The sequence below is a fragment of the Megascapheus bottae genome, chromosome 25, assembly GCF_031878675.1.
Source record: "Megascapheus bottae isolate mThoBot1 chromosome 25, mThoBot2.hap1, whole genome shotgun sequence".
Classification (NCBI taxonomy): domain Eukaryota; kingdom Metazoa; phylum Chordata; class Mammalia; order Rodentia; family Geomyidae; genus Megascapheus; species Megascapheus bottae.
In genome coordinates this window covers 15,297,349-15,323,549 of record NC_143533.1, presented here as the reverse complement: position 1 = coordinate 15,323,549, position 26,201 = coordinate 15,297,349, and the positions used below count along the sequence as shown (strand labels likewise).

Here is a 26,201-nt window from a genome sequence, read left to right as displayed (position 1 = left end):
ACAGGCAGGTATGCCAATTCTGGGGCTTGAACTTAGGGCCTTAGCACTGTCCCTGAGCTTCTTTGTTCAATGCTCTAACACAAGCCACAGCTCCACTTCCAGATTTTTGATAATTAATTGGAGCTAAGAGTCTCAAAAGCTTTCCTGGTTGGGCTGGCCTCAACTGTGATCCTCAGCTGTCTCCACAGGCCCCCAGCTTATTATACATGTTTTATAGCTCTCAAGTATTAGGAGTGTGACTACCACTATGTTCACTTTTCTTGTTTATCCCCAGCAGGCTCTAGGGAACTGGAAATCCAAATTCTCTACCAACCCCAGACCCCCAAATGGGAAATTGGGAGGTGGAACCCAGCATTCTGTGGAGTTTTTTGGTCTTTTGTTGTTGTTGTTTGGTTTTTATGGGGCTTGGAACTCGGCCTGGGTGCTGTCCCTGAGCTCTCCAGCTCAAGGCTACCACCCTACCCTTGAGCCAAGCCCCACTTCCCATTTTTTCTAGAGATTAATTGGAGATAAGAGTCTCCGGTCCTTTTGTGCCTGGGCTGGCACCAAAAGCAAATAAAATAGAATTTGAGGGCCAGGAGCACAGCCTAGTGGTAGAGTGTTTGCCTAGCATGCACGAAGCCCTGGGTTCGATTCCTTAGAACCACATACACACAAAAAAAGCCAGAAGTGGTGCTGTGACTTAAGTGGTAGAGCTCTAGCCTTGAGAATACACAGGTACAATGCCCAGACCCTGAGTTCAAGCCCCAGGACTGGCAAAAAAAAACAGAATTTGAAAAGTTTCAGCTGACACAGATATTGATCCCAACATTTGTACTGTGTTTAAGCATCTTACAACAAACTGTACTGATCATTTTTACCATTTGTACTGTGTTTAAGCATCTTACAACAAACTGTACTGATCATTTTTAACATTTGGAAAAGTTTTTGATAGTGACTTTTTTTAGTCATTTATTGAATTATAACTTTTTGGTATCATTTTTGACCATAATTTCAAAATGATACTTCAGCAATTGAACTATATAAACTTGACTCCTGACTTATTGTAAGCTAAAAATACAACTCAGCTGGAAAAGGAAAGACAATTTATAAATAAACCTGTCTTCAAATTTAAACTGGTTGACTAGTGACCCAGTATTTTCCTCCTATTTTGAAGGTTTGCTTCAGGGGACCAAAACAAAAAAACAGAGATATATATAGAGAAAGGGATATATCTATATCTCTCTCTATATATAGATAGATCACCATAAGAAATCCCCACACAAGTAACTACTACTAACAGCAGAAAGGAGATATCGTAGGCCTGCATAGTTCAAGTTTATTTCAGAACTACTTCCTCTTAATTTTTTTGTATTTTTATTATAATAAATGGAGGATTGCATTATATTCGCCAGACAGAAGGTGCATTACTTCACATACATTGATAACCCCTTCTCATGTTTGTGTCCCCATTTCCCTCCCCTTACCCCCTCCCCTCATCTTGTTTTCTCCCCTTCCCTATCCTATTTCACATAAACAAATAAACATATATACAATATACCAGATAACAAGGTAAGATATTGCAACAATATGAAATAACCAAGGGACAGCAAAAAAGAGATGATAAATAACATAGTACATTAAGAACAACCATCACACATTATTTCCTCTTAATTTTTAAAAGCACAAAATCGAGCTCTACTTCACAGGGGAAAAATGTGATGTCTGTGTAGTAAGAAGACATGCAAGTTTGGGAAAGTACAAAACCAACTTGATTCTTGTGCATTCTCCTAGTTATGCCATTTGGATATAAAAAATAACTCACATTACAGTTTCTTTTTGTATGCTTATCCAAATCCCCAGGTGAGTTCATAATCATCTGCTTAATGCAGATTCTTTGCTTTCCCTTATGTACATTCCCACTTCTTTGAAGATGGATTTGGAGAAGAAATAAATAAGAGGAAGTGTGTATTAAGTCAGAGAGTCTGCTAGTGCATTATTAAATTTTTCTCCCGTGGATTTCTCCTTGTATTCAGGGAACTGAATCTGTTTTGCTGGTAAATAGCATGTTCACTAACACTCAATTTCCCAGTCCTCCAAGATACTTCCTGCTCACTGTAAATGCACTCATCACATTTTTTAACCATAGACTATTCCCCATAAGGGCCCTATCACTCATCTTACTGTTGCATAAAAGAATATATCCTTATTCTAGAACATTCTTGAGGAAGAGAGGGGCTACCACCTTCCTGTTTACAGAAGTGTCAGCACTAAACAATTTGTGCCACTTAGCAACCAAATGAAATCGACTCTCTAAAATACAGGTAATTTTCACCAGCCACTAGTGGCTCACACCTGTAATCCTAGCTCCTCAGGATACCAAGAGCAAGAGGATCACATTTTTGAGGCTGGCACAGATAAGAAAAGTTCATGAGAACTTTATCTCAACAACTATTATCCCAGCTATCAGGGAAGCTTAAATAGGAGAATAATTTTGTGAAAATATGCCTCCCATAAACCAATGATGCCCAACAAAAAAGTCAGGGTCCTGAAGTATAAAATAAACTTAGTTAATTAGATTTGTTGAGAAGCAACATGTCTTTGACAAAAGTTAGGTGGCATCACAGGAAAAATTAATTATCCACCTACAACGTTTAAGATAACTAGCATGCAGCAATATCTAATATTTGATGAGCTGTATTAATGTACACAACTGTAATTTTATGACAGTAATTTAGCCTACTTTAATAGGTGGTTTTGTGGTTATGGATTCTCAGAACTCTATACAAATAGTATAGGTAAAACTTAGAACTTTTAGACTATTGAACTCTAGCATTTGGTGCTTCTTCATCAATTGTGACCTCCTCCGAAGAATATGCCCATGAATGTTAAATCTTAAGATATACAATTTTTGTACTGTTGGATTATTTTGTTATTTATATATTTGAAATGTTAACTATTTATCAGATGGATAGTTTGCAATTACCTTCTCATTCTTCATTCATTGATTGTGTCTGTTGTTCTGCAGAAGCTTGCTTTTGTCCTCAATTCTTTGGGCTCATATCCAAATAGCCATTGGCCAGACCAATGTTATATAAAGCTTCTCCCTTTGCTAAGTGGAATCTCTACATTTAATTCAAATCCTAGAAATAACAGAGGCTTTCTTCTAATAGTTCTAAAGAAACAAAACATGAGTTAGGAATAATCATTGCCATTTTGGGAACAGGAAGTGTATTTGAGACTCAGAGAAATTAAATGACTTATTTAGGTCTATGTTTCCCTGTTTTCTTCTAATAGTTTCATACTTTGAGGTCTTACCTTTAAGTTGATTTTTTGTATAATATGAGATAAGGGTTGGTATCATGTTTCTTCATGCGGATATGCTTTTCCCATACATATTGCAAAGACATCCATATTGTGTGTTTTTGTCACTTTGTTAAAAAAAAAATCAGCTGGCTGTCATTTCAGCTTATCTCTGAGCTCTCTGTCCTGTTGCATTGGGCTCTCTGTCAGTTTTTATATTAGTTTCGTGCTGTATTATTCACAATTTAAGTATTGTTTTTGAGCATGTTATTTTAATTTTCCCAGGGAGTCTCAAACTACATTTGTTAAATTGTTTTGACAATATACTTGTAGAAGTGTAGACAAGTGCTTTTAACATTATTAATCCATTTTTAATCAAGTCTTTGACGGGAAGGGGAGAATGCTAAACATTTCTAGGGATTTCAGTAGTACTTTGTGACCTAGTTGCTTTTTTGAGCACTCATGTATTCTTATTCTGAAGGGGTAGTTTTTTTCTTTTTTCATATATTTTTATCGTAATTAATAGAAGGGTTACATGATATTTGCCAGATAGATGGTGCATTAATTCCCATACATTGATACCCTTTCACATGTCTTGGTTGAAGGGTTATTTGCAAGACAGATGCACTCAATCATTTTAAAAGTTGTTTTTAACTGTTAATCCTGTTTCCCCTTGCAAACAGTTTAATATTGTAATTGTAACCTTTTAAAGGAAAAAGGGAATTTTTTTTAAAGAAGCGGTTAGAAGCAAGGAAAAAATTACTTTGGCTGTAACCACACATAGAGTACACATAAACTCAGAGCATTTTGCCAAATTTTATATAGGATAGAAGCCCGTTAGCTGGAAGTTCTGCAAAGGACAGACCCTCAGGCAAACACTCTCAAGGTTTCAACCAAGTCACTTGCTGGTGACAGGAAGATGTGATCTCACATGTTATCCATGTCCAGGTGCATAGTCTGATAGCGCTTGTCAGAATTAGATGGTCCATTTTATAGATGGGAAAATCTCATTCAAGGAGTGATAATCTTACTTAAAAAGAAAAACAGTAGTATATATTGTACAAACTGAGGGGTTGCATTGTGACATTCCCATATATGCACTTTGTTCATAGTCACCCTTCAAACCTATTTGTAAAACTTTGTCATGATATTTTAAAAATGAGTTTCAGGGGCTGGGAATTTGGCCTAGTGGTAGAGTGCTTGCCTAGCATGCACAAAGACCCAGGTTCCATTTCTCAGTACCACGTATATAGAAAAAAGCTGGAAGTGGTGTTGAGGCTCAAGTGGTAGAGCTCCAGCCTTGAGAAAGTCCAAGGACAGTGCTCCGGCCCTGAGCTCACGCCCAGGACTGACATAAAAATGAGTTTCTGATAGTTCTATATTTCTAAGTTAGTGTAAGATTACTGTTTGGCTGGACAACCAGCCAGTGGCTTACATATGTAATCTACTCAGGAGGCTGAGATCTGAGGGTCGAGGTTCACAGCCAGCCACGGCAGGAAACCCCATAAGACTCTTACCTCCAATTAACCACCAAAAATGGAAGAAGTAGAGCTGTGTCACAAATGGTAAAGCATTAGCCTTGAGCAAAAAAACTTAAGGACAGCATCCAAGCCCCAGAACCAGCAGCAAAATTGTGCATGTACACATGAACACACACCACACCACATGCATACATGCACATTCATACATGCACTCATGCACACAAATTTACAGTAGAGTAAGAGTTGAATTAGCAATATTTAATATATATATATAGTACATTTAAAAAAATAAGATAACAGAATGTGCTAATGATGCTGTTTGAGGGTTTCCTTTTCATATTTATGGACCACCTGAGTGCTGCCAACACCTGCCAGCAGACCTTAAAGTGAAAGGCAATTCCCTAAACACTTTCTTTTCCATTCTCTGCCATGTCTTTTTTCAAATGAAGTATTCTCTTAGACAGGGAAAAGACATTCATCTGCTCCTACTGGCATGCTCTAAGTTTCCTCTCAAAGCATGAGACTAGGAGCAACCTGTAAATTTTGATTGCTAGGAGCAAAACACACATCCTCCCGAGAGTGCACCTCCCAGGTGTTCTTCCAGACTGTCTCCTTTCTGAGTGGAATAGGGATTGATTGACAGACCTTTGGGAAAGCAAGTTAGGCCCAAATCTCTGATGCAGAAGAATACAATGAATGGTTCCTAGAAATATCTCCCCATGTCTTTCTAGTTAGGTTACTAGTTTAGTAGTTTAGATACTAGTAAAGCACTGGTTATTGCTCAGTCTCATCAGCTGCCCTGAAGTTAGGGAATATTCCTCCCAGGTACTAGGAAATCATTGACTAGTGCCCTATATTTCTAGTGTAGTTGTGATTTAACCTCATCTTTTATTTGAAGTTTCCATGAGAGGCTTAAAGGGGTAGTGACTCAGCTAGCTACTTCCTATCCCTCCCAAGAAATTACCTGTTAAATTTTAATCAGGAAGTGTGATATTTCCAAAAGTTCTCTAAGATGGATCCATGCCTGATGCTCTGGAAATTTTCAAATACTTCTCTCAGTATACTGCTGACGAGTAGAGCATTATTAACCTTCAAAGTAGCTATCATCATTACAGCATTGGCTACTCAGTTCACAAAGTAATTGGATGTTGCCATAAACTGTCATACCTCGGGTACATGTCTTCAGTTCTTTAATTATGGATTAGTACCTTTAACTCTTTTTTTTGCCAGTCCTGGGGCTTGAACTCAGGGCCTGAGTACTGTCCCTGGGCTTTCTAAAGGCTAGGGCTCTACCACTTGAGCCACAGCACCATTTCCAGCTTTTTTTTTCTGTATATGTGATATACATATATGGAACCTAGGTCTTCATGTATGTTAGGTAAGCACTGTACCACTAGGCCGAACTCCTGGCCCAGTACCTTTGCTTTGTTTTGGTCAAGAAAACATTGTTGGCTAATTCCTGGGGATGGGAAATTAGTAGGTTAAGTATGATCTGGATAAGAGGATCAGAGTTTAGCAGTATTGGACATAGGCTGAAAGGGTCCATTTGTTCTTCTACCTCCCAGTTTGATTTTTTTTTTTTTGCTTCCAATATTTGCACATGTCAGTGGCATCATTTTGAGATTCACCTAAGATAACAACTTCTACCATAAAACTCGCAGGAAACCATGAAGTTCACATAAGAGAGCCAGCCTTCTCAGCTAGTTACCAGCCACAATCTGCCCTGACCTACTTAACCTTGGGTAACTTTGGGCACCTCTCATTTTGCTTCTCATTTCCTCTGGGTGCAAACTCCTGTCTCTCCAGTAACAATGATGTTGCTAAGGAACCATGATGTTTATTTGTTAATCCAGTAATTTCTGTCCTCATTTTCTTAAGAGTCTTACCAAATTAGGGCAAAGCTTCCTTTCCCTTGCAAAAATCCCTATGTTACCAATTCTGATCCTTGACCTTCCTTTTCCTATCTGGCTTTTTTTCTCCGTGATTTATGCTTGAAGAAACTCTTAAGGTGCTGCTGCCATCTTGATTGAGCACCAAAACTTGTAGGTAGTGGAAGAAGTCGAGATTAGCCAAACAACAGTGATTCGTGCCTATAAGCCTCACCTCTCTCAAAGAGGTGTAGATTTGGAGAATCACCGTTTAAAGCCAGTCCGAGAAGAAGGTTCTCTAGATTTCATCTCCAAAGTAACCAGCAAAATCTGGTCTTGAGGCATGGGTCAAGTGGTAGAACCTAGGTTGAGCAAGCAAACATAAGGCCCTGAGTTCAAATCCCTTCTCGCCCTCCCACACACACAAAACTGAGTAACATGCTGCACTGTAGGCACTAATCTTTCTCTTAAACTTAGAACAAAGTTGTTCATTGTCATGACCTCAAGTTCAGGACAAAAAGTTCAGCTTTAAAGTTTCTTAGAAGTTTATTTTGACAATTACCTGTTCTTTTTATGATATCTCTTTTTTCCTACTATATAGGGGTATTTCCTCTTAACATCTTCCCCATGGTTAAACTTAAGACTGCATATTCTTTAACTCTTGACCTGTTATGTGAGTTAACAAATACAGTTACTTGTGAATTTCTGAGCAAAAAAAAATGTGATGGCATATCTCTAGGGATATTTAATTAAAAAAAAAACTTCGCTGTAGCAATTATGTCTTTGTTTAGTTTAATTTGTTGTAACAAAGCCTTATAGGCTGGTGCAAACAGTAAATCCTCTTTTGCAATCCAGAACTCATTGCTGAGTATGAGGTTTTGGTACCTGTAAGAATGAATATGATTCCTACAATAGTGGGCAGTGGTCGGGGGATATTGTTAACTCATTCAGGTTAGCTCTGAAAATAAAGTTGATATAAAAGCTAAAAAAAAAACCACTCTTGGTAGAATCCATACTTTAACTTTTAAATTAAATGGATATAATTCACCTTAAAAAAGCACTCATTGATGATTCAATTCCTGTAATTAAATTATGTAAGTCATGTAGCTTCTGTGGTATACATTGTTATTTTCCATCTTAAAAAATGAACCTGCTGTCATAATTTAGTACTATAAAAAATAAGATAGGCAAAAATGACCCACTTGAGATCTGAGAAAAGCTACAATTCTCTGCTTGCACTTTTATTTTGCTAGTCACCTTCAGCATATGTTGCTATTCATTCAAGAATACAAAATACCACGATGCTGAGTTGTAGGGTAAATTACTAAGATATGAGGGTAAAATACGATTGGATTCTATATTGCCCATTTCTTTCTTGTATACATATTTTATCTTTCACATTTATCATAAGCTGTGCTTTCAATTTTCAGAGCTTTTGTTACAGCCCACAGGAAACCAGGTTTCCTTGAGAAAAGAAATAGAACTGAATGCTGGATGATTTTTGACATTATCAATGACACTATTATTCAAAGTTGAAAAGAAAGTCTTCAAGATAAAGATAAAGTTTATCCTGTGCCTAATTAAACCATGTCTCTTAACAAAGTACTTAGAAAACAATTAGTTAGAGAAGATATTTCTTTCTGGAAAAACTAAAGTAACAAGGTTGACTTGTTAATCAATGTGCTATGGAAGGAGGCCATTTGCTTTTCTGCTTTTTGTAAAATATATACCAGTGTACAACAACCTGTGCATCAGTGTTTCACATCTAGAATCCTAGCTACCTAAGGAAGCTGAGATCTGGAAGGTTTTTATTCCAAGCTAGATGTAAGAGAAAATGCCTTAAGCTTCTATAGCCAAAGTAACCAGCAAAATGGCAGACTGGAAGTATGGCTCAGGCAATAGACCACCAGCCATACATACAAAAAAGCACTGACTGTGAGGTCCTGAGGTCAAGCACCAATATTGACATGCACACACACTAATGGAAATGGAGTTCAGAGAAAAAAAACAAGTTTTTGTCTGGAATATGGCATTTTAGGGATGGAAATCAATGAGGACAGGATGAGGGACAGAAGGGGAGACTCTTTTTTTTCTTTTTAGCTAGATCATCACAATTTTTCAAGTAATTTTTATTCAAAAAAGTATCTAAATTTCAACATATTCTACTTATCCTGGTAGTTTGGAGGGAGGCTCTTGTGTCTTTACTTTCCAATTATATTTTTGCATCCTGCACATACTCTCAAGGTGAGAGAAATCCTCGATCTCACAGAAAGATACATTCTAGACACTCCATTTTTGAATGAGAAATTTGATCAAAAGGCTGAAATTATTTTCTCTTTCATTTAAAGTTTGGGGCACTTCCTACTCCTTTTCATAGGTGGAAGAATGACTTAGTTGCTGACATTAGACAGGCTGTGCCTGATATTGTCCCAAAAGAAATGTTCTTGTTACCTGACTTAGGTAACCGTAACTCCTCTGTACATCACCTTTATAATAACAACTTAAAATTTTAAAAAAGAAGCTAGGCTGAGATGCAAATGAATTCACTTCTGTTTTTCAAGGCACTTTATGCTTTTTTGGTCCTACAGGCACTTCTCATGCCTGTCTTCGAAATACATGTGCCCTGGTGTCCCTGCCGTCATGAGTACGTTGCTGGCAAATATAAATGCTTTCTATGCTCACACAACAGTTTCAACAAACATCCAGGTTTCTGCCTCTGATCGGTTCGCTGCTACTAACTTTGGTGTGAGTATATACATATATATATTTTTTTTAAACATTAAACTATCCGGTAACTTCTAGGGGGCATACATTTTCGAGGGCTTTTATAACCAATAACTCACTCAAATCTTTTTGCAAAAAGGGACACCTCGGGAATTTCTCTTGGTATAATAAGTTGTGTCTTGCAATGCATTAGTTTCTGTGAAATAACTCGATTTGACAGCCAAGAAAAATGAATCTTCATTGGTTGAATCTCTATAGCTGGGATGATCTGTTCCACTAGGGAAATGCGTTTTGTAAGTACATGCTAGGACCTCGTAGGGAATTGTGCATGCATGCACAATTTCGGGTTCACCATTTCACGTTCACTAGTCTCCAGAAAACTGACTGGCTGCTTTCCCTGGAGCGTGATAGGCTCCCTTTGCATCACCCCTTGATTTCTATTGTTGATAATTGCAATAGTTCATCCTCTAAATGAAAAGAAGTAGGTAAAGAAAGAGTCCAAGAGACTTACTGTCTAGTTAAAGCTATGTACCTGAAGTATTCAAAGTCAACAACAGCACTTTAAAAAAGGAGAAACCTAGATCTTCTAAGACATCTGTCTGCCAAACAAATTAGTGAAATTCATTCTATCCAAGTGTAATAAAATTAAAATTGGTAAGACTATAATTAGCATGTAAATTAGTTATCACCCAGTGAAGTGAAAAGTGGGAGTAAAGTGGAAATGGGAAAGGAAGAACTGATACCACAACTTTCAGGCCATAAAATCCATCATAAAGCCAGAACTTACTGTCTTTGAAGACATAGCCAGTGAAGGAAAGAGAAAGAAATCCAGGAAGATAGCCAAGTTTCAGGCCAGGGCAGCTGGGTAAGGCAATTGTCCTGCTTAGTTAGGTCATGAGGCAAGAGGTTTTTTTCTCCTTTGGTTCATGGGACAGGTAGGGGGAACCTTAGAAAAGTGATTTCTAAGACTACATAGTTACTTATCCCATCACCCTTCCAATTTGGTTCACTGAAAAAATATATATATATATATATATTTGAGTATATTGTCAGAAATCAAATTTTGGAATGTGTATCCTAGAATAGAAATATTTGGGGCCCAGAAAGTAAATGACAAACTAAACAAAAGGGAAATCTGCCTCTGTTTTTAGTCTCTCTCTGTTTTTTTCTGTTTTGTTTGTTGGTATGTTTTTGGTCTGAGCATGGGATTAACACTAAGTACCTGCCATTTTTGCTCATTGGCTAGTACTCTACCAACTGAGACATGTATCCAACCCCAAAGGCTTGATTATTTCCTTTTTTATATATATATTTTCATTTTTTAAATTTGTTTTTGTTTTTACTCTTACTCGATACTCTCATTTCCCCCCCTTCCTTTACATGAGTGAGATGTATGAATTAGAATGAAACAGAGAACATAACTGCATGAGCCAAAAGAGAAAGTTACTGACAAATTAAAAGAAACATTAATAACTGTAAACACTTGGGGGGATGGGAATGATGGGTTTGAATTTTTATTGTGAGTTAGCAAGTTCCTTGGTCATCTAAACCTCAGTCTGCTCTACGACAATAACAAATTTGTTTCTAACCTGTTTCAAATTTATGATGAAGATAAAATGAGATTGACAAATGATGAGCCATGTGGTAGTGACTCAAGCCTGGAATCCTCACTACTTAGGAAGCTGAGATCTGAGGATTGCAACTTGAAGCCAGACCAGACAGATCTATAAGACTCATCTCTGATTAACCAACAAAAAGCCAGAAGTGAAGCTGTGGCTCAAGTGGTAGAGCACCTGACGTGAACAGAAAAGTTAAGGGTCAATGCTTAGGTTCTGAGTTGAGTTCAAGCACTAGTACCAGAACGCGTGCGCGCACACACACACACACACACACACACACACACACTCTGTTCTAGTGTATAATCTGAGAGAGTTTGGGAATTATATAAATAATTTTGTTTCTCCTAAATAGAGTGTTTTCAATACCTCTGCAGCTACTTCTGTTACACAGATTGACTCTTGTAGGACTTAAAACCACTGACCATTCCCTGGTCAGTTAACCAAAATACTGTTTGTTGGCCATATATCAGATTACAGGGAAGTTTTGTTGTCAAATTCTCATCTCAGTAACAGAACTCCTGCTCTTAGAATTTTACCTGTATAGCATTCCACGGTATGAAGTTTTTTGGCTTCTAATATTTTGCCACTTTGCATTGCTGAAAATAAGCCCGTCTTGCAGAACACTGAGCCATTCTACATCTCAGAAAGATGATATGGTGATATGATTAATATCTGCCATAAAAGCTACCTAGAGGAAAATTAGGTATTTTGCTCTTTTGCTTCATGCTGACCCCAAGAAGAAAAAGCAAATTGGTTTTAGTTCATTTGCAGTTTCATTGGCAGGATGATTACAAGAAACTTCGTTCTGTGACTCAAATAACTTCTTGTAGCAAAGAAGCAAACAGAATGTGTCTTCAAACTATAGCTTCATACATCAGTGATTTGGCAGATAGATTTGTATTTTTCTCTTAACTATTGAAGAGAATGCTGTTTGCCTCTTCCAGTATGTTAAATATAACATTGCCATCTTCACTTTGGAACTGCAGGATTTTATTGAGCTACCGAAGCTTATCAGTTGGGACACAGTGGTGATTATGTAGTCCCTTCTTTATTCTTCTCCCAAGCAGTCATACTGACATGTCAGGTCTCCAAGCCAAAGCAGGAAAGGAAACTTTCTTGTGATAATTGTAAAAACAAATCTCTAAGAAAAGAAAAAGTTCATTGTGCTAAAAAAAATAAAAATCAAAATTTTTGTAGGCAAATACTTTTCAGACATGGTACAGTTGAAAAGTGAACAAGAATAAGCAGAAAAAAGATGGAACCTTGAGTTTTGAGGAGATAGGCAGAATAGGTAGAGAATCATCATGAAAGTTAGACAATGTAAATTCTTTCAGAAAGGAATCTTAGACAGTTCAGGTAAGATGGAAAAAAAAACGAGACCATTGAAATTGGTCCACCAATGACTGTTGTTCAGGAAAGCAGGTGAGGATGAAGCCTGACTTCATGGAATATTGAGTAATTACACAGTTGGGTGACTCCATTAGGGTTTATTTAGTCACAAAAAATAGAATGTAACATATAGAATATAATATGTAATACAACTTTTAAAATCAAGATTTTAAAGGAGAATTCATGTAATTGAACACTGTCTATGATACAATAGTTAGTAGAAAAGTGATACAAAACTCTAGAAAATAGTTCCAACATAAAAACTATACACACACAAACATATAACCATTCCCACACATTTATACATAAAATCACACACATACACACATACAGAAATAAAACTAGAAGGAAATATCCACAATACCAATGATGCAATCATCTGTTAATACAGTATTTTGAAAAAAAAATACAGTATTTTGGACTGAGAGTGTGGCCTAGTGGTAGAGTGCTTGTCTATCATGTTTGATGCCATTGGTTTGATTCCTCAGTACCATATACATAGAAGAAGCCAAAAGTGGGTGCTGTGGCTCAAGTGGTAGAACTCTAGTCTTGAGATAGCTTAAGGAGAGTGCCCAGGCCCTGAATTCAAGCCCCAGAACTGGCAAAAAGAAAAAAGAATATAGTATATTGTTGCTAATGATTTGATAATATAATACTCACATTCATATATGAAAATAGAAATCGAAAACAAGGGAATGGGTGGAGTTAGGATAGATGAAAGGTGAATGCTGGTGGTGGTCCCAGTAATCAAGATGCATTTCACATATAAATTGAGATGTTCACTTGAAACCTCTTTGTACAACTATTTAACAACAATAAAATAATGATCAGAAAAGATAGGAAAAAGATGCAAAATAAGTTCTCAAGTGTGAATAAGTCAGTAGGGCAAACAGAATGAAGGATACGTGAGGGAGACTGGATCCTTATGTGAACCTCAGATGACTGAGAGCTTTTAATAGTCATTGAGCTGTTTGGGCTTCAAGTGTAGATTATAAACAGGATTTCATGGTACAGAGTAAAGAAGCACTGGGAAGAGGTGCACTGTGTCTAAGATAGAGTACACTGGCAGTAACACAAACCATCCTGCCAACTTTTAAGTAAAAACCTAGTTGCGTACAATACTATCCAAAACTCTGTCCCAAAACTCTGTCCCAAAACTCTGTCCCAAAACTCTGTCCCAAAACTCTGTCCCAAAATACTGTCCCAACTCTCCACATAGGAAAATAAAATGGATTTGTGAGAAAAACTATAACCTTCCTTACCACCATGAAGTAGTTGCTAGTACAACTGTGTTTTTAAAACCACAAAGCTACTGACAAGGAAACAACTTGACCACGTGCAGCAATGCGTCTCTTTCCAGCGGTGCAAATCAATATACTTGCATCTATTAGTCATGAGCTAAGGTCCTGAAAGAAATCTGTTGGGAAGGTTTAACACAAGTATGGTATTCAGCGTGCAAATCGCAATAATAACCCAGTCCTTGGTGTTGAGCCTAGAAGGAAGCTGGTAAGAGGATGACTATGCTAATCATGGAAAGGCAATGTGACACTGAGTCTAAATAGTGATTTAGAGGGAAAAATAAGAGAACTGATAGGGCAAGAGAGCAGGGACATGGCAGACAGCTTAGAAAGAGATAGTTTACCAAATTCTCATCTCATTTTGAGCAACTAGCTAAATCCAAATTTTGATAACTTATAATACTTTGTATTATTATCATTGGTTCCTCTCCTTCTAGATATAGGGGGTGCTTACCTAATACAAAGAGCTGAGTAATGTGGCACTTCCTGATGTTGTAGACATAAGCTTTGGAGGAACCATTTTAATCACTCATCTTCTGTTAGTCCTCAGAAGGTACCATGCAGACAGCAGACCTCCTTCATTCTTGCAAAGCCAGTCTCTATCCTAGTTAAATAGAAATAATGCTAAATCAGATTACATCTCAAGCTATCCCTGCTGTTTAAAGAATCACTCTGAAAATTCAATCAGTGGCACACTTTTAATTTCCCAGCATCTGATATTGTTTGGGATTCTGGGACGATAACCCCAGCAGTTTTCACTGTGGTGCTTTATATTCCTGGCATATAAAATTTCCAGCTGGAATCTGAAGCCCAAGGTGGAGAGACCAACTGTGAGGTGGGGATTCATCAAAATTCTTGTCAGCTGAATGAGACAAACTCAAGTACACAAATTTAACTCAGTGAGGTCCTTTTCCCCCCATGTGATGTAAAATCTAGAGGTAAGGAATTCAATACTAATATAGCAGCTCAGAGTCACTGTGCTTTCAAAAGTGGTTAGATAATTGTAGGACAAGGAACGAAGGTTCTTTTGGCTACTTTGGGTGTTTTGAGGGTGTGTGCATATGTGCACATGTGTCATTGTCAATACTGGGGCTCAAAAATAGAGCATGAGCACTCTGTTCTGCTTTAGGCGAATGCTCTACTACTTGTACCACAGCTCCACTTCTGGATTTTTGCTGATTAAGTGGAGATAAGAGTCTCTTGGATTTTTCAGCCTAGGCTGGCTTTGAACCTTGATCCTCGGATCTCAGCCTCTGGAATGGCTAGGATTACAAGTAAGCTAATAGTGCCTGGCCTGACTCCCTGTCTTTAAAGTTACGATACTGGTTCTTCCTCATGACATCAGAGTTTAGGCAGGAAAAGAGAAGAAGAGCATACCAAATGAAAGGAAAAAGCAGTTGAAAGCTATATTTAACACAGAATCCTATAGTGAATGTCATCTGTTCAATATCAATTTAAGATATTTTCATATAATTATTCATTCCTAATATGCTGGTTGAATCCTTCCTCTTAATTAGATGTACATATATGCGTGTACATATAGATGCAAGTACATACACACACACGCATATCATGCTACCTAGACCATGATATTAAATTGTCCAGGAAGGTAAGAATTTCTCTAGGGTCATATTAGGCACATGGGATGGCATTAGTTAGGAATAGAGGAAAAATTGATATTGGGTAAGCAGCCAGCATAGCTTGCTCTAGCATGTATAATAGGGTCAATGTTTTGGGCCACAGCCTGGTTGATCACCTCAGCTGTTTTGATGATTTGTGCCAATCCCAGAGGTCATACAAAGCATCCAGAGATAATGGCATGAATCACTGTAAGACTGACTTGTAAAGTCATCTGAATAATTAGCTCCACTGTAGCCCTAACTTATGCAGTGGCTCTTTTATTTACTGTATTATTGTCTTGATAGAGAGCTACTGGTTCACATGAGTGGAAGGAAGAAGGTAATAAAGGATTGCATTGCTTGTCTCATCCTTTGGGAAGCTGTGATTAGAGAGAGGATGGGGAGAGAAAACAGAGACATTAACCTCATCTGTACTTGTGGGGAGACAGTCTTTACTTGCTTAACAAGAGTATTATTTTGTCAGTACCTTGCAAAATGCAATTTTGTCTTTATAGAATATTAATGAAGGCAGAGCCCTCTCTCCATCTTCTCCTCTTATTTTTGCTTTGTTGCTTAGCTTTTTTAAAATAAGGAAATGAAGACTCAGAAAAATGAGTAACGACTGTTGGTTTTGTGTATGGCTTTAAAATTTTGCCCTTGTTTGTCTATTTTTGTGTATATATCCAGAACCTGACCTCAGAGCCTTGATATTGTCCTTGAGCTGTTTTGCTCAATACCAGCCCTAACCACTTGAGCCAGAGCTCCAATTCCAGACTTTTGCTGTTTAATTGGAGATAAGAATCACAAGGACTTTCCTGCCTGGGGTAACTTTGAGCCTTGGTATTCAGATCACAGCCTCCTGAGTAGCTTACAGGCATAAGCCACCAGTAGCTGGCTCCTTGTTCATGTTTAGCTCACTTACTATCAAATACCTTTTATTCATCATCTTTCAATCCTGTCAGGAAGACATTTCAGCACTGATTGAATAGTACAGATAGAAATGGCAATCTTGGGGACTTGATTTTTATACCACTTTCAGCACTAAATCATAAATATTGCTTAAAGGCAACTAATCCTGTTAGAGGATTGTCTACATTTCCCTCTAAAAGGAGAAAATAGCTTTGAAAATTGTTTTTGACACAAAATAATGGCTGTTTCCACATTCATAGATAAGTTTTGAAAAATCAGTCATTTATCTTCTGGGGGCTTGGATTGTTACTTGGGAGTAGACTGAGGGGATGGGATGTACTTTCTCTTGTTGACTTATTACATCACTATGAATCATTGCATACAGATGAGTACGGTGGTAATTGATTTGTTGGAGCTTTCTCTCTAGAGCACAACTCTGTGTGCTTTGTTAACAGTTATACTTTATTCACTCCAGAAAGGGAGTATGGGCCGGTGCCAGTGGCTCACACTTATAATCCTAGCTATTCAGGAGGCTGAGATCTGAGGACTGCAGTTCAAAGCCAGCCCAGGCATTAAAGTCCCCGAGAGTCTTCTCTCCAATTAACCACCAGAAAACTGGAAGTGGTGCTGTGGCTCAATATGGTAAAGCACTAGCCTTGAGCTGAAGAGCTCAGGGACAGCACCCAGGCCCAGAGTTCAAGACCCATGACTAACAAAAAAAGAAAAAGTAAAGGTTGTGTGACTTCCTGGGAGGAGAATAGATTTGATGTCAGAAAGGCCTGAGTTAAAATCACCACCATGCCACATACTAGCAACTATAATCTTAGACCAGTCATTGACATCTTTAACCCTTCCATTCAGTAAAATGGCAACACTAACTCATACAGAATCATTCATTCATTTCCATCTTTCTACTTCGTGTTTTCTTGTGTACAGAGGGAAAAATTCATAAAACTACTGGACCAGTTGCACAACTCTTTAAGAATTGACCTATCTAAGTACAGAGTAAGTACAAAATTATCTTCCTACAGGCAAACTGTTATGTGTGCTTCAAGTAGTTTCTTGTCATATTGACCCATTCTACATAGAGAAGTGAACACATTGACTTCACTTTCTACAAGACAGGAAGTCATTTTGTTGGACTCCTTTACTGTTAGGGAGCATTGTGCCAGTTAAGACTACAGTAATAACTCTCTGTGAGTGTATGCGTGTGTGTTAGGTTTAAAAAGAGCCATCATATATTGTGATATTCATCTCATCCAGGTAGTAGAAATGTAGCTAAGTCCTCATTTGAGAAACTACTCTTTATTACTGGTATAATCTACTGGTATGTCCCCAGCCTCTGCGATTCCCCATTGGAATTTGCAGTGTGATTCTCTTCTCCTAGATCAGTCAGGACATCAATACAATATGCTCATGCAAAGATGTCCATTGTCAACAATTCTATTATTTTACCTCCAAGTGATACACCGCATGTTCACTTATGTGAATTACAAATATAATGTTCAAAGTATTTCTGAAAAAATACGTGTAGGAAATGAACATATTTTTATATACTCACTATCCCCACTTATTTTAGTAGCAAATGTACTTGGTGCACAAAATGAACATCTTTAACATTTCAATAATGTTTGGTACATTTTATTGAATCATGAAGACTAAAAGGAGGTGCAATGAAGAAGGGACTATTTCTTCATGTTCTACCTTCTACATGTTTGGGGATAAACATATTTTTAAACTCTTTAGGAATATTATTTAAGTGTCTATGCAGTGTTTCCTGTTTTTTTTTCCATAGTAAGCTGGCTTCGGTTTTATTTTCTTACTGAATGATAACTGTACCCATTTTCTGTTGGTTCTTTACTAGGAAAACTTTCCTGCAAGCAATAGTGAAAGATTGCAAGACCTGAAATCAACTGTTGATCTTCTAACCAGCATCACCTTCTTTAGACTGAAGGTATCTCTATTTCTGTCCATGTTACAGTGTGCCATAAGAATACTTGATTGCTTGGCAGAACTTTATTTTTTTATGTGAAGAAAGCACATTACATACAGCAACACATTTATGATAAACAACTCAACTCGGAAACAACCAAAAGGAAAACTTGCATAGGGCAAGGGATGAAAGACATAAGCTTCTACAACCTTCCCAAGAATGCCAAACTCTCAAGACCTCCGTACATTTGCCAGCCTGGGAGCTCTTCACACCCCATTCCTAAGAAACAGTTGGGGAAACTATTACATAAACATCATTGCCAAATCCACTGCCCCTTGGCTCCTTACTAAGCCCCTGTGCCTCCCTATTGGTAAACTTTCTTTTACTCTTTTTTTTTTTTTTGCCAGTCCTGGGCCTTGAGCTCAGGGCCTGAGCACTGTCCTTGGACTTTCTCAAGGCTAGAGCTCTACCACTTGAGCCACAGTACCACTTCTGGCTTTTTTCTATGCATGTGGTACCAAGGAATTGAACCTAGGTCTTCGTGCATGCTAGGCAAGCACTCTACCAGTAGGCCAAACTCCCAGCCTCTTTTTTTCAATCTCTCTTCTTCTAAATGAATCTCCCAATGTAAGGTGTATTAAAGAAAGGATTTTCCTAGACAGATAAATACTACAATGTCTTTGGCTCAAATTTAGTTTTAAATTTATCTTAAAGCTCTTTCACTAATGGACTTGACATTTTAAAAAAATCTCAAAGAATGCTCAATGGAAATGAAGCCTACTTATTTTAACTTTAAGTCAAATGTTCTGCTGACTTTTCTTTGTAAGAGAGGAGCTGACAGCTAGTAATGTGGCTTACTGGTTCAATTCCTCATTATACCATACATGAAGAAAAAGCCAGAAGTGGGTCTGTGACTCAAGTGGTAAACTGTCAACAAAAGAAGTTCAGGGACAGTGCTCAGGCCCTCAGTTTAAGCCCCACGACTGGCAAAACAAACAAATAAAATATTAATAGAGGGATTGATTGTCTCCCACACTCAATTGTGTTTCTGCTTTCAGCCCTAGCTACTTTATGAATTCTACGTGCATGTGTGTGCACACACATGCATGCACTAACATGTGCATGTACATGTACATATACAAGTAACATTGTACTATGTTTAAGAAAAGTTTATGGTCATATAACATTCTCTTGCATTTAAGAACATAATTTATCTGTCAGGTTCTAGAGCTTCAGAGTCCCCCAAAAGCTAGCATGGTGGTCAAGGACTGTGTCCGCGCATGCCTGGATTCTACATACAAGTATATTTTCGACAATTGCCATGAACTCTATTCTCAGCTCATAGACCCGGTAAGAAAATAGGGTTTTTTATTACCTTCCTTTTTCTGTGTCTAATGTCAATAAGTTTATCCTAGTAGCGAATGAGAAAACATACTCATTGAATTTCAAAATAACTTCAGGTTTGAGAATATTTATACCATTCCATCACAGCATTTTGGTATACTTGAATGAATTCACTCCTGGACAGTAATTTATATAATGTGGACATATGTTAATCGCTTAGGGTTTTCCAGAAGAGGAATCAGGTTTAGGATTAAGTGATTGGCTCAAGATCACACAGTGGGTGACAGACATGAGATTAGATTTTGAGATTGTCAGCTCTTCTTTGTATATTCTTCCCTGAATTTGCATATCTTTCTGAATCATTTTACCTTATAAAAAGTGATAGATGGGGAACTTTTTTTAAAAGAACTAATGCAGTAAATTTGTTTAAAAAATTGTTAATTTGTTGGTAAGAAGGATTTTAAAACTACAAAAGATAAGACAGGAAGTAAATCAGCCATGCATCTACCTATCAGTTAGATGACTAAATGTTAACATTTAGGAAAGCACTAAATATGCAACAACAAATGACATTTCACCTTGTGCTTGTGAGTTGTCTTCCTCTCTTCCTTTTTGTGAGATGACCATAGTTGTAACAGGGTAAACTTGATCATGTTGTACATGTGTTTAGTGAACCTCAGTGTCCCCTTCAGTGAACTGCCTGTTGACACGGCCTTTGTCTAGTCCTCTAGAGTTACTTGTCTTTTCCTTATTAATTCATAGTTAATTCTAGAATATCCCTAATGTCCCTGCTTTATAGTTCATGTAGATTTTACATATTCAACCTTTTATGACATGCTTTTTGTACTCTGTAGTTTTGTACCATACACTATTATAGTCTATAAAATTGGTATTTATGATTGCGTTTTCTCTTGTGTCAGTCCTGGGCTTGAACTCAGGGCCTCGGTGCTATCCCTTAGCTTTTGCACTCAGGGCTGGCATTCTACCATGTGAACCACAGCTCCCCTTCTGGCTTTTTTTGGTGGATTATTGGCAACGAGGATCTCACAGACTTTCCTAACTGGGCTGGTTTCAGACCAGAATCCTTAGACTTCAGTCTCCTGAGCAGCTAGGATTACAGGTGTGAGCCACTAGCACTTTGCCCTTGCAGTTGCTTTCTAGTGTCTATACCCTCTTTTCTTCCCTGAAAAGCATAGTTGCTCTACTAGATAATAGAAATGGATCAATTTCCCGGAAAAATTTTTTGGTTACTTGAGTACAAAAAGTTCTAGGAGAAGGCAAGTGGGACTATATATAGGCTGGGTTTCAAGCTAGATATCATATATTATTATAATACTAATCCTTTTCGTTAATGTGAGAAATAAAAACTTAAAGCTAGGGTTTGGCAATGTATATGAAAACTGCGTGTGTGTGTGTACATATATATATATACCCACGTACAAATATATATAGACATATAGACATATACATATTTACAAATGCACACATACATACACACATATGTACAATCAGTAGATATTGACCTAGAAATATTCTTCAGCATATGTTGTATTGTTATCTAAAAGCTATATGAATATAACGTAAAGAAATTATTGTGCACGGAAGATAAATGGGCCAAAGAGAGTATTCTAGTGAAGGAGTTTATGAGGGTTTGGCACTCTCAGACATGAAGGCTGAAACAATTTTCAGCACTGAATTAACCACAAGGCCTCATAGGAATCAGAGTGTTATAAGTCCTTTGATAAAATTGTGAAAATTTTAAGAACTTCAAATAAATTCCTTTGCTGGTGATCAGTAAGGCTGAGAAGAGTGAAACAGATGTTTTAGAAATCAAGCTAAGGATTTTGGAATTTGTCTGAAGCAAACCAAACCATCTCAAGAGTCACTATGGATTTTATGTAGGGACTTTGCATGATCTTATTTGTGTTCATAAAAAACAGATGTGACTCAACTAGATGTCAATGACTCATACCTGTGACCCTAGCTACTCAGAAGGCTAAGTCCTGGAAACTTATAGTTCAAAGCCAGCATAGACAGAAAAGCCCAAGAGAATAAGTCTTTAATCAGCCAACGAAGTGCCAGACTAGAGGCATGGCTCATGTGGTAGAGCACTAGTTGTGAGCCAGAAAACTGAGCAAGAACACAAGTCTCTAAATTCAAGCCCTTGTACTTGTACATACATATGTATACATATAAGATGAATCTGACTACAAAATTGAGACTTCAGTGGAAGGGTATGATAGAAGTACAGAGAATAGCTAATGGGCTGTTGTGACAATATGACTTTACTAAATAGCCTAATAAAATCTTGTTCTTTCCAAAAGACTCACCAAAATCTGCTCCATCACTTTGGTGGATGTTGAGTACAAATAATGCATACAGCAAGATGAATATCTTATTTTTTAAATACTTGCCAGTCTGGGGATCCTACACATGTATAGGTGTTTACTGAAAGTGTGGAGAAAGTTAGCTATTTTCAGTATATTTCAAAAAAAATCCAACAGGACTCATACACACATATGAAAGCAAGTTCAAAACCACGTTTCTTTCATTTTGGCTGAAATTATGTTAAGTCATTGTAAGCACACTAGTTCTTTGGTACTGATTATAAACAAGAACTTGGCTTTTGTATCTCTGAAGGACAAAACCATGAGAAAATGGGTATTTCGCTTCACAGATGCAGTATGAAAGAAAAAGAAATAGGAGCCAGTGGAAGAAACATGAATGCATATCTCTGTAGTTAAAGATTACATACCCATGGCATTTAGCTGTTATATGATATAGCTGGCCCCAAATGAATTAGATGATTACCCAAGCATGAGGCAAAAGAAAGAGCTAAATGAAAAGCAAAATTAAATGGCATAAAAATAATTTGGTTCTTTTAGATAAAACTTATATTTTATTTGTAAGTAATTACATTGCGATGAGAGAAGAGACATTTGCTTTCAAAAACAGCCCAGTGGTCTTCAGAATTGAGAAAGTTCCAATTCACTGTTCAATTTTCTTAGACAAACCAGGCCTCCTGGGCTTTGAATGTCATTTAATATACATTGAAATTCACTTCACCATTGAGTAGTAGGGATTTTTGTAATCTGATTAAAATGATGACAGTTCATACTTTCAGTGAAAGACAGTAAGATCTCAGCTTAATAACATTTTTATGGGTAAACTCATGTGAACGTAACAAAAGTTCAAAACACTTATGGAACATTGAGGTCCTGTACTCAGGCTACTTAGAAACATAAATACAGGACTGATGGTACTTACTGTGTCCCACTAAACAACATAACAGACCATCACCTTGTGAAGTTTTCTCTATATTTGAAAAAAACTTGTTTCTTTTTATATTTGCAATATATACTTTGTACTTCCTGGTAATCTGAGATTATGTGTTTGTACAATATATATCATATATGTGTATATGTGTGTTCACCCCTCCATCTACCTATCCTTTTACCTATCTACATTTTTATCTCCAAGATAGGTATTCAGAAAGTATATACATACTCATAAAATTTCTGTCCAGTTCCTCAGCTTGGAGATTCTTACATTTGAGATCACTATTCCAGGCTTTGCCATACATTAGGCAGAGGCATTCTGGGAGATGAGTGTGTTTCATACATTGGTGTTTCAGAAAACCATTTGGAATATTGCTAGCGTATATTATTTATTCCTTATTTTTATTAACAGTGCCCTTTAAAAATTAAGCATCTCTTGGAGAGATACAAAATCCTTGTGTTTGTGTAAGCACATCTGCTTTTTACAGTGATTGTTTGAAAAATTAATAGCTGATGTTTTGTCTGTGAGTAACTCCATCCTGCTATATAGCAGATTTCGCTCTATAACATGACAAAATGTTATCAGGAAGCCAGCAGCTTAGGGTATTTTCTGTTTACCTTATGGCTTTACAGATGTGGGTTTAAATCCTTCTATAGTCTATGCCTGAGATTTACTTTCCAACCCCATTTTACATTCTTAGGATAAAAAAGCATCATTATCCAAAAGAATTTTATTACATTTGTTTTTTAATACATGAACACACATTCTCTCTCCCCCCCAATATCTGGTACATTATAATTTTCTTCTTTCTTATTATCTCCAGTCTATAAAGCTTATGTGCTAAAACATTATTATCTATTAAGGACATTTGGGAATGGGTGGGAATAATTAGCCACGTGAATCAAGATATTTGCATAAATTAAGGAATCAGAGATTACAAGGAGAAGGAAACCTCAGGCTGGGAATGTGGCCTAGTGGTGGAGTACTCGCCTAGCATGCATGAAGCCCTGGGTTTGATTCCTCAGTACCACATACACAGAAAAAGCCAGAAATGGTGCTGTGGCTCAAGCGGCAGAACACTAGCCTTGAACAAAAAGTGTCCAAGGACAGTGTCCAGGCCCTGAGTTCAAGTGCCATGACTGGCAACAAAACAAAACAAGGAGAAGGAAACCTGACACTAGAAGGGGAAGAGGAAGTTCCTCAGAGGTATTTCTATTAAATATCAATCTCAAATAGATAGGAGAGTGTTTATGGCAGCCATTTGCCTAAGTAGTCACAATTACTTTGTATAAAATCGATAAAAGAGAAGCCAGGGATTTGGTCTAGTGATAGAGTGCTTGCCTGGCATGCCTCAAGACCTGGGTTCAATTCCTCGGTACCACATACATAGAAAAAAAAATCCAGAAGTGGTGCTGTGGCTCAAGTGGTAGAGCTCTAGCCTTGAGAAAAGTCCAAGGACAGTGCTCAGGCCCTGAGCTCAAGCCCAGGACTGGTTTAAAAAAAGACAGCAAAAGAAAAAAAAAAAAAGAAAAATCGATAAAAGACTTTCTTTCCTGAGATGACATGTCTGTCCAGTTTGAAGTATATTTTGTACAGCTCTTCTTCATATGCTATGGGGGAGTAATATCCTTGTTAGAACAGGACACTCATTTCCCAAGACCCAGTGAAATCAGGGATTTTGAGGGTCCTAACACCACTGTCTTCTCATAGGAAATCTGTCAAAAAAAACTCAAGGAAAAAACAAGTTACTATAAAGTCTATACAGTTCAATGATGCATAAAATCAGCTAGTAATGACAAAATTATTAATTTTAATTAATAAAATTAAAGAGTGTGGCCTAATGGTAGACTGCTTGCCTCACATGCACAAAGCACTGGATTTGATTCCATGGTACCACATACACAGAAAAAGCCCAAAGTGGTGCTGTGGCTCAAATGGAAGAGTTCTAGCCTTATACAAAAGTGCTCAAAGACAGTAGCCAGGCCCTGGGTTAAAGCTCCAGGACTGGCAAAAAAAAAAAAAAAGTCCATTTTTAAATACTTCTGTCTGCAAGCATGGTGGCTCACACCTGTAATCCTAGCTACTCAGGAGGCTGAAAACTGAGGATCAAAGTTCAAAGCCAGCCCAGGCACAAAAGGATCTGAAACTCTTATCTCCAGTTAACCTCTAGCAATTGGGAAGTGGGGCTTAGCTCAAGGGTAGGGTGGTAGCCTTGAGCTGAAGATCTTAGAGAGAGTGCCCAGGCTGACCCACAAAAAAAAAAAATACTTGTGTATTAAAATTTTTTCTCAGAAGCTATCAGTACAGAAAGGACCAAAAAAAAAATCATAGGAAAGAAGCCACACCCTATATGGGCCACACAACCCTATTCAGACCAGTTCAGACCATCTTCCTAAACACAGTTCATATTTTTTCTTCCCTTTCTGATAGAGCTCTTTCACCTGCTATGATTAGTTTCACAATCCAACCTCTAGCCATAAAGGCTCAACTTAGATACCACCTTTTCTATAAAGACTTCTGTTCCCTATTATTCTTTGGGACTCTAAGTTGAATATTACAGAGAGAACTTTACTGTTGACCTTCATATTTGCTGCAGGATTGTTACTTCCATTAGATACACAAATTCAAATTACAAAGGATTGATCTACAGGCAATGGACAGCTGGCTTTTTGTGAGTGATTTTTCTGCAAGTATTCTCTGCCTATTTTTCCAAGTGAAAAAGTACCAGAGTACTTCCAGCATACGTTCCTCTAAATGAACTTGTAGAAGTTATATTCAGTGTACACATGATACTACAAATCATTTGTTTGCCATGGTGGTTTGATTTATTTTTTATTGTCGGGGTCATATATAGAGGGGTTACAGTTATATTCGCCAGGTAGTAGGTGCATTACTTCTCACACATTGATACCACTTCTCATGGTTTTGTCCCCATTCTCTCCCCACTCCCTTCCAATCATCTTGTTTTCCCCTCTTCCCTTTCCTATTTCAAATAAACATATATATATATATATATATATATATAATATACCAGGCAACAAAGTCAGCTACACTAACAATATGAGATTAACCTATGGGCAACAAAAGAGAAGAGAAATAAGAACATTAAGAACAACAATCACACAAGGTAGAGCTCTTGTTTCCATATCCTAGAGATCCTTTCATTTTGTCTCATCTATATGACCCTATGTATCTAGGTTTTGCACTATTGTAATCCTCTGTTGGGAGAGTCCTAGATGTGTACTAATTATTACAAATGAGGGAAACCACGGAACCTATGTTCCTTTAGATGTGGCTTACTTAATATGATTTTTTCCAAGTCTTTCCATTTCCTTACAAATGGGGCAATGTCATTCTTTCTGATGGCTGTATAGAATTCCGTTGTGTATAAATGATGGTTTGATATTTTATAAATTATAGACATAATCTATGATATATCCAATTGGGAGAAGTTTA

General features: G+C 37.3%; 1 protein-coding gene and 1 non-coding gene across 2 annotated transcripts in view; both read left to right on the top strand.

Moving 5' to 3' along the window:
* Positions 1-26,201, top strand: part of Unc13c (unc-13 homolog C) — a 269,849-nt gene that overhangs the window by 124,778 nt on the left and 118,870 nt on the right. The window contains exons 12-15 of the mRNA XM_090358380.1: positions 9,220-9,376; positions 17,126-17,194; positions 18,054-18,143; positions 19,344-19,472. Coding sequence (XP_090214506.1) covers positions 9,220-9,376; positions 17,126-17,194; positions 18,054-18,143; positions 19,344-19,472 — 445 coding nt within the window. The remainder of the gene's footprint in view (positions 1-9,219; positions 9,377-17,125; positions 17,195-18,053; positions 18,144-19,343; positions 19,473-26,201) is intronic.
* On the top strand, positions 7,402-7,533 carry LOC150046449 (small nucleolar RNA SNORA40). The gene has a single exon (XR_016532664.1). It is a non-coding gene; the product is annotated as a small nucleolar RNA SNORA40 (small nucleolar RNA).